A 12,339-nucleotide genomic window follows, 5' to 3' on the forward strand; every position below is an offset into this window, starting at 1 on the left:
TGACTAATATTGAGATGATGAGAAAGAATGGTTAATGGACACTGCAGGTGTAATTTCTTGTTAGGGAGGCAACAAGGGGCAATTGGACTCAACTAGGCTGACTTTGCTATCCCAACTCTCCCTCTGATTTGCTTGCTGAAGTAGCTACATACAGAGACAGAGCTGGGAAAAGAGGGCTTTATTGGTCTGCTATCTATGGGGAAGGGAAGATATTGCTGTGCTGCCTGGCTAAGGTGTTGCCTAGCAACAGGAGACTTGGAGATTTAGTTGGAAAGGATGGAGAGTAAAGGGCTGAGAGAGGCAGTGAGTAGTGGAGAGACAGACAGTGCTGAGGATGTGTCTATTCTGACAGGAATACAAACAAGTTGTCTTGAGGAGAAAGTGACACACAGAGCAGTTGCCTGCATTCTTGGTGTGATCCACCTAGGGATGGCTGACCTCTAGAGGGGACCTGGAGATGGCCTAGAATTACAGCTCATCTCTTGACTCCTGGAGAAAATGGCTGCTTTTGAGATAGACTCTATGGCATTGTACCCCACTCAAATCTCTGTCCTTCCCAAGCTCCATCCCCAAAAATGCAGGTCTACCTCCCTCCATCCCAGCCTTGCACTATCACTGTTTGGAGAGGATAATGGTACTGATAACTTCTAGAGACCTTTCTGGAATTCTGAATTGGGTCTAAATACTAAGATTACCTATTTCTCAGTCATATTTTGACGTGTGGACCCTTTACATATTCTTGTTTATTGTCAGCAATGTCTCAGAAAAGGTTCCTGTCATCATTTTCTTTCTCATAAAATCCTTTAAATGCTTTAGTGACCACAAAAATCCTGCCTTTTCCATCAACATGCATTAGGTGGCAGAGCTATACTTCTAATGCAGCCAGCAGTCACTGCAGAGCACAATTTTAGAAGGGACAAATCAAACAGCATAGCCAGGCCAGTAGTTAATCATTGTTAATTCTTTCCCCCTTAATTTATTAAGAACAACTCTCAAACTCGCTCTACGCCGGCCTACCCTTGTCTCTGATCCAGAAACTCCAGCTAGTGCAAAACGCAGCTGCTCGGGTCCTCATTGGATATGGAGGGCCCATATCCAGGCTGTGCTGAGGCAGCTGCATTGGTTGCCAATTGCTGCTCGGATCAGGTTCAAGGTTCTGGTTTTGACCTTTAAGGCTATACGCGGGTTGGGACCCACATACCTGAGGGACCGCCTACTGCCCTATATCCCCCGCAGGGCTCTACGCTCGGCGGGGGAGAATCTCCTGATCGTTCCTGGCCCTACAGAAGTGCGCCTGGCCTCGACCAGGGCCAGGGCCTTTTCGGTCCTGGCCCCTACCTGGTGGAATGAGCTCCCGGGCCCTGCGGGATTTACCAGCTTTCCGCAGGGCCTGCAAGACGGAGCTCTTCCGCCAGGTTTTTGGTTGAGGCCGGGGTCAGCGAATGAGTGCCAGCATTCCCCACCCCCCCTGGACCTAGTAAGTTAGATCTCCTCCCCACCCTTCCTGCCGCTCTGATAGCAGGGGTGGGAATAATGAGAGCTTCCGCCATGTTGGGATTGTTTTTAAAGTCTTTTAATGGGTATTTTAATGGGGATAGGACTGTTGTGACCCACCACAAGCCTACGGGGAGTGGCGGGAAATAAAATTATTATTATTATTAATAATAATAATAATCTTCACACAAACAAATAAGTAATCCATCCAAATTTTCAAAATTTACAAAAACAAAATGTTTTAAAACATATTTAACAATATTTAACAACATTACCATAATCAAAATCGAATGCATCTAACACATTCTCCATTCTTAACATAGTAGGTACCCAGTTACTCTTAAATCTCTCTACATTTTTGTTTTTCTGGTATAATCTCAATTTAATTGCAGTATAAGTTTCTTGAACTCTATTGCCCCAAGTATTCAAATTTTGATAAGTTTAGGAAAAGAGATTTGTAGGAATGCAGCTCTGTTGGGGTCAGGCCTGTGTCCAATTTGAAGAGACCATCTGCTAGCCAGGACTTAAAAAAAAAAACTTCCAGTATGCTGACTGGTCTCCATGGAATTATAGATAAAGCAGCAGAAAGGAAATCTTATTTGTCATCGGACTTGGCACAAGGATGAGTAGGACACCACTTGAGAGTATGTGCTTTATTAGGCTCCTTCAGCAATCAGAACTTCTGCTAACAAGACACATTATGACAACAAATCAATAAAAACCAGCTTTGGGAAGGAATTAATATCAGTCTCCTGCTCCACAATTCTATTGAGCCATCAATGGCTTACCAAAGTCAATGGATAGATCCCTCCATCATAGTCTGGAATATAATTGTTCCCTACCCCAATACAGAAACAAAGGGGCTGGTGATCTGTACCTTGAAAATCTGTTGTCTAACAATGGTAACTGCGGCGTCATATTGTTGGATATTTTGTGTAAAAGTAGTAGCAGAGTAGAGCCTCTTGTGGCGCAGAGTGGTAAGGCAGCAGACAAGCAGTCTGAAAGCTTTGCCCATGAGGCTGGGAGTTCAATCCCAGCAGCCGGCTCAAAGTTGACTCAGCCTTCCATCCTTCCGAGGTCGGTAAAATGAGTACCCAGCTTGCTGGGGGGTAAACGGTAATGACTGGGGAAGGCATTGGCAAACCACCCTGTATTGAGTATGCCATGAAAATGCTAGAGGGCGTCACCCCAAGGGTCAGACATGACTCGGTGCTCGCACAGGGGATACCTTTACCTTTTAGTAGCAGAGTTAATTTATAAATGATGAGCCCACACAAAGCAATGTTATAGTATAAAAAGCATATTTTACTAGATTACCAGGACAGGGGAACTTGGAAATAAAACAAGAAGATGCATAGCTCATGGTAGAGCTCCAAGCTGTTACATGGCTGAACTCCAATACAGATCTCTATCCTGTATTCTTCTTTTGGAACAAAGGGTGGAAGCAGAAAAACCTTCTCTTCAATTATTAGCTGCAGATGTTACAAGTATGCAGGTAAGCAATGACTGGTAAACACTTTGCATAGCAGTAAACAAACAACCCACTATTGTCTGTTCCCACTAGCACCTAGTGTCAATAAACATTAACCCTTTATTTGACAGTCAGTGGCTGACTTGCTCAAAGTCTAACATATATAATATTTGATCTCTACATAGTTAGGTCTCCTGTAGTTTCATATGGCAAGGAACATGTTCATAGCAGTTGCCTATGAAATAAAAATAGATTTCTTTATAGCAAAATCTCATATTTTGATCCAGTATAATGAGAAAAAAAGGTGTGAAATATTCAAGAAATATTATAATAGTTTTGGTGAGAAGCAGGAGGAAAACTGCCAGCAACAGAATTTTAATTAGCAGTGTACTTTGGATGCCTTGGAAAAGATTATATGTTCTTTACAAGAAGCAGCATCTCAAGTTCTGTTAATCTTTCTGAATGAGTGTACTTGCTTGGATCAATAAATGAAACCCTTGCTTAAGTAAAGAGTTTGCTTCTTGATCTAACAAAGATTCCCACACAAAGAAAAATGATACAAAATTCTAAACACGATTTTCAGTATTACAGACGTATATTGTAGCAGATAAATACAAAACACTGTTCTTTTCAACTTCTAGAGTTTGCCAACACAATAGCATTCTTTATCTATCTGCATAAATTGGCTAAGCCTCAGGGGAGAGTGATATATAAATAAAATAAATCAGGGAGGGCAAGTCTAGGGTGGACAAATCTTCCCTGCATCCACCCTCCCTGTGCCACCAGGACCTGACAGCTCCAGTTCAGGACCTGTTTTATTACTTTTGAACTTAATGTGTCTTTCTTCTTTTGTTACCCTAAGCTGTTGTGTTGTTAACTGCCCCAAGCCAACTTGCTGGGAACGGTGGCATAAAATAAAAATCCGAATAAATAAATGACCACTTGAGGTCATTTGTGGCCTAAGGAATCATATAGAAGTCCAATACCCTGATTTTTATCTTTTCCTCCTTAAATATCAAAGTTGAGAAGGAAAGCCTGTGTGCTTTGAAAGTGCAATCTTGCTTGGTTTCAGTGTTATTATTGTGAGAGCAGCTCACACTTCCAATTAGCCAGCACTCTTTCTTTATGAAGCAGTGCTGCTATAGGCCTGAAGAGAAAGTTGTACTGAATAAGCAATGCATGGGATGCAAGAAGGGTACAAAAAGGTGCCCAAGCCCTTACAAGGGGAAAGGATCTCCCCGAAGTTTGGGGGGGAACCACAGGACCTTTGCAGCTGCCACGGTATTTTTAAAGAGACCTGAAAGAGCAAAACCACCTGGAACACAGTGCCCTTGGCCTCTCTGCTCTGTGCACAATCCTTGATCTTTCCCCTTGTTCGTTCACTTCCTTAACTGGTTTGGTATCCAGTTTATTCTGTTGAATGTCACTTCGGCTGTAGCTGCAGACACCGATTCCCCATGCAACAGGGAACAGGATAGAAGACCCGGTTAGACTCGCACAGGCGGGCACGCAACCCTGCCGGTACGGCCAAAATGGGTTGCAGAAACGACCCGATAGGAAACGGCGGACGAGAAGAGAGCTGAGGCCAGAAAACGCCTTCCCCGCCCCGCCCTTGGAGCAAGGAACTCCCAATCCAAGTTGTTGCATCTCCGAATCGGAAGCCACGAGTCCTGCTATGTCCCTCCCCCAACCCCTCCGAATGCATATGTCGTCGCACAGACCGCCCTCTGCGCCTCTAACGGAATGACGTCAGCTAGTTAAGCCGCATGCGCATCTCGCGAGATTACCACCTGTAGTTCTCGTGAGAGCCGGAAGAGGTGGGTCTTTTCGTCCTTCGCCGAGACGCCAAGATGAGGTTGGTGGTTTTTCTCTGTGGGGGCTCCTGATGGGCATCTGCCGCCATCCGCGTCTCGGGGGCCCAGTCGGCCTCGGAGCGCCTTCAGGGGACAAAGAGGCGTCTTGGGCGGGAGGCAGGCGCCTGAGCCGTTACCGGGGGGGGGGGGGGGGGAGGGTGGCTTTTGCTGAAGTTCTTTGCGGAGTCCTTTTATCCGGCCCGCCGAATCTAACGCTGAAGGAGGCCCTCGTAGAAGACTGAAGGACAGGTTCCCCCCCCCCCTTAAAACGCAGGGTTCGGCCATGGATCTAAGGCCTGGCTCGCGCATGCGGGAGAATGAGAACGGACCGCACCATTTCGGATTGCAGGGGGAGGGTCACGTTTCTGAATGATCTCCGATGCTTGAGTATTTAATGTGAAGGAAGGCTTGAAGCTGCGCCCACCACTTCTGCTGCTTTGTTTTCCTGCATGGCTAAACCAGGCCATAGTCTGCAATCCTAAATACATGGAAACAACTTAAGGGGAAGGGCTTTTCGTAAAGAAGGCCCTCGGTTCAATTCCTAGGGTCTCTAGTTGAAAGATCAGGTAGTGGGTGGTGTGAAGGACCTTGCCTGAGACTCTGGTCTGGAGAGTTGCTGCCAGTCTGAGTAGGTGGTCCTGGCCTTGACTTACCAGAGGCCTGATTCCAGGTAAGGCAGTTTCACATGCTCAAGTTCACTTGAATTACTGAGGCTAGCTTTTAAATGAAATATACACAAAATCAGGTTGCTTATGGTTAGGGATGAATTTATTTTGGACAACAAGAGCAGGAGTTTGTGGGAGCAGCACAGGCTTTGGCCTTCATGCTGAGGAGGACTGGTACAGTATCAAGCTGACGTGCTTTTGAAGTGTGACCATTCCCTGCAGTTTTTTGTCCATGGAACAGTGAACCCTTGCAGGCCTTGCTACTGAAATATAGAATCCTAGAATGTGTCAAGCAGGTTATTTTGTCCAGCTGCTGCTTGAAGACTGCCAGGGAGGGAGAACTCACCATCTCCCTACAAGCCGATTCCACTGCTGAACTACTCTTGCTAATATCCAGCTGGTACCCCTCTGTAATTAAAACACATTATTTTGAGTCCTCTGCTTTGCTGCCAAGAGGAACAGCACAGTCTTTTGGTTAGTTAAAGAAAGCAGTCATGTCCCCTCTCAACCTCCAAACAGGAGATTGCCAAATCCCTTAACCTTTTCTTGTTGGGCTTGATGTCCTTGCTTCTGATCATCCTCATTACTCCTGAACCTGTTCCGTATCTCATTGATTCTGTATCTTCCAGTGTGTTGGCTGTTCTTCCCAATTTGGTGCTGTCTGCAATGCAGGGCTTGTCTCACTCTTAAACTCTTGATGTGAAGCATTAGTGAGCCAAGGGAGAGTAGGTGGAATCTAATGAGGGTACACTACCCAATGGTCAGCCATCCCAACACCTAAATAAACATTACATGGTACTGTGTAACTGGGAACTCTTTCTGTTTGAATGAAATTAACATTGGGTGTTTGAGAGGAATATTTGTGGCAACATGGCTTACATTTCCTCTGTGACAAGTTCAATGTCAGGTATAAATCATAGTGCATTTAATAGTGATGCATTTCCCTTACAAGTCTTAAGGTTTTTAAATCTTGGGATATCTTGCAAAGCACTACTAAGCTTTGATAAGAATGGTTAGAAATGTTTTGGGATTGCTCAAATTCATCATTAAAATAACATTTTCTCTCTCTTGAGAACCAGTACAAAGAAATCTCGGCTGGTACAAAGACTGGGCACAGAGGTTGTGAAAATATACCGTATTTGCCGGCGTATAAGACGACCCCCCAACATTTCCACTCAAAATATAGAGTTTGTTACATTGCATTACACTACTATGGGCAGCTATGTCTATCCCAACTGAAGTGCACCCGGCGTATAAGACGACCCCCCCCCCACTTGGAGGCATATTTTTCAGGGGGGGAATGTAGTCTTATACGCCAGCAAATACTGTACTTTATAATAATGCCTTCCACCTTTATGTCTGACATCTTTATGTTCAGCCAGGAGAAACCCCCCAGACTTCACATAAATATGGTGAAGGTGTGTGGAAAGGTATTGCTGATGGCTGGTCTCCTTCTTGGCAGAGTCCAAGCTCAATATTTTTGGAGTTGCCATTTTGGCATTCAAGTAATTTCAGAAGGGAGTTTTGGTCTAAATAAATGTGATGTCTTTCTGCAGCAGCAAAGTATCCCGGGACACACTGTATGAAGCAGTGAAAGAAGTCCTCCAAGGGAGTCTGGCAAAGCCACGCAAGTAAGAACTTCCATTTATTCTGTACCGTGAGACCTCAAGATGGAATTCAGCCTGATCGTGTGCATTGTTAAGCAAGACAACATGATGGAAAATTGCATAATGGCGCTCAATCTTAGATCTTCAGGTCTAAAGTGGGAAGGAAGGGGCAGCCTGGTACACAGTTTCTTTAACCGAAGAGAGGGGGAAACTGCCTCAGCATTCCACCAAGTTTCTAGAAGAGCACAGCATGTGTCTGTCATCTTGACCGGAACAGACAGGCTTACGCTTGCTTGAGCATTCCAAGATGTGTTGTGTGATCATTTTTTTCTATCTTCAGAGTAAATGGTGGAAAGTGTAAGGAGTATGTGGAAAAGTTAAATTCTAGTCTAGTAGTACCTTAGAGACCAATAACATTCACTGTGCTTTAGTGAATCAGAAGTAACTGTTGAAAAGAGTATTGACACTTGAAAACCTATATCCTGAAAATTGTTGGTCACTAAGGTGTTCCTGGATTCAGCTGTTCTATTGGAATTGCTGGTTTCTCTCTTGATAGGTTGGGTTTGAAGCAGTGTTTGTCAGGGAGGACTATTATTTTTTATTAATAATAATTATATTTGTTACCTGCCCTTTCTCAGCCCCAAGTGGAGTAAATGGGTCTTTGAAAGGGAGGCCAGTTTTGTTCAATGGTGTTTGTTTAATTTTTTTAAAAAAAATATTCCTTGTTTGGCTCAAGCATGCTCCATTTAGAAGGAGAAAGAGTAGCCAGTGCCTGATGATCAAACCTTTAAGTTACATAGAACACAAGGATTCCTGGTAATCTCCCCGTGGTCATCAAGTTGCCAAACTGAGGAAAAAATGAATATCTTGTTCATTTCCCTCCGTAACAGCTGTAGTGCTTTGTTACTCAGGTTTATTGTTGTGTATTTTGTGGGTTACTAGATACTCTCTCCTTCCAAGTCAAATGTAACTGTCTTGTTTTTTTAGGTTCTTGGAGTCAGTGGAGTTGCAGATCAGTCTGAAAAACTATGACCCGCAAAAGGACAAGCGGTTTTCCGGAACTGTCAGGTTTGGCATTGTTCCTGTCTCACCCAGCATTCAGTTTGCACCCCTCTCCCTGCTGTGTGAATTCACTTTTGTGTGAATTTTGTCTAGTGTGCAGCACATTGACTGCTAAAGAGCCAGGCAGCTGGGTGTAATGCTGAATTGCTTGGGTAGTTCAGCTTCTCCCACTGCAAAGTGGGCGTGGCTGGACGGACCCCTACCCTGGGTCTTAAAACATGAGGGAAGGTGTGGGGAGGCTCTTCTGCTGATCCCACCGACCAATTTTGAGAAGCCAGATTAAAGACTGGTGGATGACGACTTGTTACTTGGTTGTGGTAAGGCCCTTCACCTGCTGATTTGAGTATTCATCTAATATTTTGCATTACTTGGGGAAAGAGTGTTGGTTGATCCATGCTGTCCTCTTTCCCCCTTACAGGCTTAAGTCTGCTCCACGGCCCAAGTTCTCAATCTGTGTGCTAGGGGATCAGCAGCACTGCGATGAAGCCAAAGCAGTGGACATCCCTCACATGGACATAGAGGCTTTGAAGAAACTCAATAAGAACAAGAAGCTAGTGAAGAAGCTGGGTAAGCAGAATTAAAATGAGATACATGATGGCCTGGGAGACTTGCATGGGGGGAGGGAGAATCCCATCTCCTCTACTCCATGCCCCCGTCAGGCCCATTGTGAAGCCTGCTGTTTTTTTTTGGGGGGGGGGGGAGTAGTCTCAGCTGACTTTCCTGGAGTTGCTCTGAGCAAACCAGCAGAGATTTTTCCCCTAGCCACTTGCATGCCGTGAGGGGCTTTGCCACTACCAACAGCATACCCTGCTGGGCTCCTACACTGTAGCTACCATTGGGTCCAAAGGCAGCAGTGCAGCGGCCATGCAGCCTGGCTCCCAGGTTGTGTCATGAGGCTCCCAGACTGAGCTGCTGCTGGGCCCAGTGCAGCTCCCGGCCTCCTCCTATTCAGAGATATTGTTTTACTTGGGGTGGGGGGGTTAACCCCTCCCCCTTGTGTTTTTTTTTAACATTTGAGATTTTTTTTCTGCCCATCTGGTGACTCCTTAAGTATGCAGAAATATTTGTAAGGGAGTGATGAGTTAATTTAACTCTGTGCTAAGGCATTTCCTGTGCATTTCAAGACTCCATTGCATCTAGGGGAAAGCATGGTAGCCCTGTTTCCTTGGAGTTTCAGCAGAAAACAGTGCAAAGATCCCAGAATGTAACATATTGGGGACCAAGGCTTGTCTTCTCCCATGGAAGCATATTTTCGAATGCACACAGTCTGCTATGCAGCCAACTGTGTTTTCCTATATGTTTCTGTTGCTGTCTTTAACCTGAGGCAGCCTTTAGTCTGGAGAGCAAGGATGCTAAGAAGTCTTTCTTTACACATGCAGCTTGAGCCTCGCCCCCACATACCATACCATATGGTTGGGTGACAGATATGTTTAAATGGTGTTAAACACAGATTAGATGGATTTATTAAGGGAAGGTCTTCAAGTGGCTACTAGCCAGAGTGTCTAAAGGGAGCCTCCACATTCCTGAGGCAGTACACCTCTGAATTCTAGAGCCAGGATGCAACATTAAGGGAGGACCTGCAGAACAACAGGTGGCCACTGTGAGGTAGAATGCTAGACTAGATGGATCACTAGTCTGATCCAGCAGGGCTCTTATACTTGTGGTCTGCTTCTGACTTTAGCGTACATACTGCCAAGTTGTATTAATATGATTGACTCCAAACAGCTGTTCTAAAACAGGATTCACTTCCATGTGAACACCCTTGTCAGCTAGTCTTTATTTCCCTTAATTGCTAGTGGCTTCAGAAGGCATCAGCTGTGTTTTGTCTTGTTTTTAACCAATCCCGAGGTGATCCTTGATCGAAGAACCATGTATCGATTTCTTTTCTTTAAACAGCCAAGAAATACGATGCTTTCCTGGCTTCTGAGTCCCTGATCAAGCAGATTCCTCGAATTCTAGGCCCAGGACTTAACAAAGCTGGCAAGTTCCCCTCTCTTCTCACCCACAACGAGAACATGGTGGCCAAAGCTGATGAGGTTAAGTCCACCATCAAGTTTCAAATGAAGAAGGTAAAAAATAATTCCACAGTGACCTAAAATGTCCAACGTCTGGTGGTGGGATCCCTGCACTGAAAATAAGGAACTGCAAGTTTATCTATTGGATTTCTGCTGACTCCCCCTCCCCCCCCATATGCATAGGGGATTGTAAAGCATAATGAATTAGTGTATGAATTGAGCTGCTCATATACAGTCCGCAAAACTGTGTGTTTATATCTTAGCATAGAAATGTGCTATAGCATGTGTCAGAGTATCTATCTTGGGACAATCTCTTTATGTCTTAACAGGTAAAGTTGTCTTCTCTAGGATCAGGGAGTGGTAGGGGTCATCAAGAGCCACATTACACAGGATTATAAGTGGTTGTGTGGGAAGAAATTTCAACAGATATTAATGTGGCCCAACCTTAGCTGGTCAGCTACATCTCTGAAAACAGGCTGAAACATTCCTTAGAGCTCAGTTACTGTAGCCATTCAGTTTGCATCATTCAGTTGTGCTACAAGTTATGTTAATCAAGGTGCACACCTGGTTAACAGTTTTATCTTGGCAATATCTCCCACTTCAGCAAATGCCATACCAGCTCTGTGAGCAGTATAGTCAGTTTTTCATCATTTATGCTGTGCTGGGTATGATGTTGGATGAACTGTGTCATGCTTTTCAGTTGCGTATGTTCTCTTCCATTTTCCCATCTTGGGCCAGTTATTCTCATCTTAACCTGCTTCATCGGGTTGTTGTAAATGCTTTTAAAAAATGAAAGGAGGAAAGAACAAAGTTAAAGTGTTTTTGGATCCCCATTGGAGTGAAAATCCATCTTGAGTCATACCAGTGAACCGATGAATATTTTTCTGGATGCTTCTAGGTGCTGTGTTTGGCTGTGGCAGTTGGTCATGTGAAGATGACGGAAGATGAATTAGTGTACAACATTCACCTGGCTATCAACTTCCTGGTATCACTGCTGAAGAAAAATTGGCAAAACGTGCGGGCCTTGTATGTCAAGAGCACCATGGGGAAACCCCAACGCCTATACTGATGACAATATAATTGTTTTTCACTAGGTTACTCTGTGTGTGTCTTCTGGTTTGATAAAATCCTGGTCACCTAAATAGTTGTCTGTTTGTGTTAAGCTGAGGTCTCTGCATGCCATTGCCATTCAGTTAAAGGATAAGTATGCATGAAAACACCAGCTTGGTCATCAGACTTACAGCAGAAACCTCTTTGGATGTCAGCTGCAAACCTGTTTGGAGGAATAACCATGCTGGTCCCTCACATTGAGGCCTGAGGAGGGAAGGGTGACTTCTTGCCCTCCGCCCTCCTTGCTGCAGCACCCCCCACTTTCAAGAGGCATGGCTATTACCCCACACCACATATTCTGTGACCCTGGAAATTGTATTTCCAGTAGACGGTTACCCTAACCAAAGAACACACCTTATTGGTATTTTTCAGGTATATTTTGGTTTCCCTATGTATCTGGGATTTTTCAGGAGAACCAGATTCTATGGTGGAAGGAGGAAGGGTTGAAGCTAATCCATACCTCTTCTCATAGTTAAACCTTTTGAATGAATTGCCTGTTTACCTAAGCAAGCAGAACCTGTGACCACTGTATGTACCACTAGAGGGAGAGTGAATTCTACTCTAATTCTGATCATTCTGCCAGTAGCCATAGTGACCATTTCTATATGGGGGGGGGGGGAATAAAATTGTACAGAAAACACAAGTTCTGTTGTTGGAGAGTACGTAGGGGTATAGTCTTAAATTTAATCACAATTTAGAATCTGGGTGACTTCAGTATGAAGTGTTGTTTACTTCAGTTGGACTAAAGTTGCTCAATTTCTCATCTATGTAAAGGACATATTCAGCATATATATCCATCTCATGAAGTAGCCACATACATATACTTGGATACTCAGTTGCATCAGCATTTAGGGGTAGAGTTCTGGCATTCCCTCCTGATTCTTAGAATTTCGTTACACATAAATCAGTATTATATAGCAAAAAAACAACCAAAATAAACATACACTTTTGAACAATCGCATTCCATTTCCTGTGCTGAAGAGATGCAACCAACTTGGAATAATGTAGCTTCTTAATGTTCCCCTTAAAAATTCTCTTCCATTTATACTTTGCTTCACTTAA

At 44.2% G+C, this 12,339-nt stretch overlaps 1 protein-coding gene across 3 annotated transcripts in view; it reads left to right on the forward strand.

Moving 5' to 3' along the window:
- RPL10A (ribosomal protein L10a) overlaps positions 1 to 11,309 on the forward strand; it is a 486,091-nt gene extending 474,782 nt beyond the window's left edge. Inside the window, exons 1-6 of one of the 3 annotated variants that reach the window (XM_077334266.1) lie at positions 4,703 to 4,820; positions 7,040 to 7,114; positions 8,078 to 8,158; positions 8,571 to 8,719; positions 10,049 to 10,221; positions 11,066 to 11,309. In XM_077334266.1, the coding sequence (XP_077190381.1) occupies positions 4,816 to 4,820; positions 7,040 to 7,114; positions 8,078 to 8,158; positions 8,571 to 8,719; positions 10,049 to 10,221; positions 11,066 to 11,236 (654 nt within the window). In that variant the 5' untranslated portion in view covers positions 4,703 to 4,815 and the 3' untranslated portion in view covers positions 11,237 to 11,309. Of the gene's footprint in view, positions 1 to 4,702; positions 4,821 to 7,010; positions 7,115 to 8,077; positions 8,159 to 8,570; positions 8,720 to 10,048; positions 10,222 to 11,065 lie in introns of those variants that run through there. The other 2 variants (XM_077334267.1, XM_077334265.1) reach the window with 2 other exon arrangements.
- The last annotated feature ends 1,030 nt before the right edge of the window (positions 11,310 to 12,339 follow it).

This window comes from Paroedura picta, chromosome 4, assembly GCF_049243985.1.
Source record: "Paroedura picta isolate Pp20150507F chromosome 4, Ppicta_v3.0, whole genome shotgun sequence".
Taxonomy (NCBI): Eukaryota; Metazoa; Chordata; class Lepidosauria; order Squamata; family Gekkonidae; genus Paroedura; species Paroedura picta.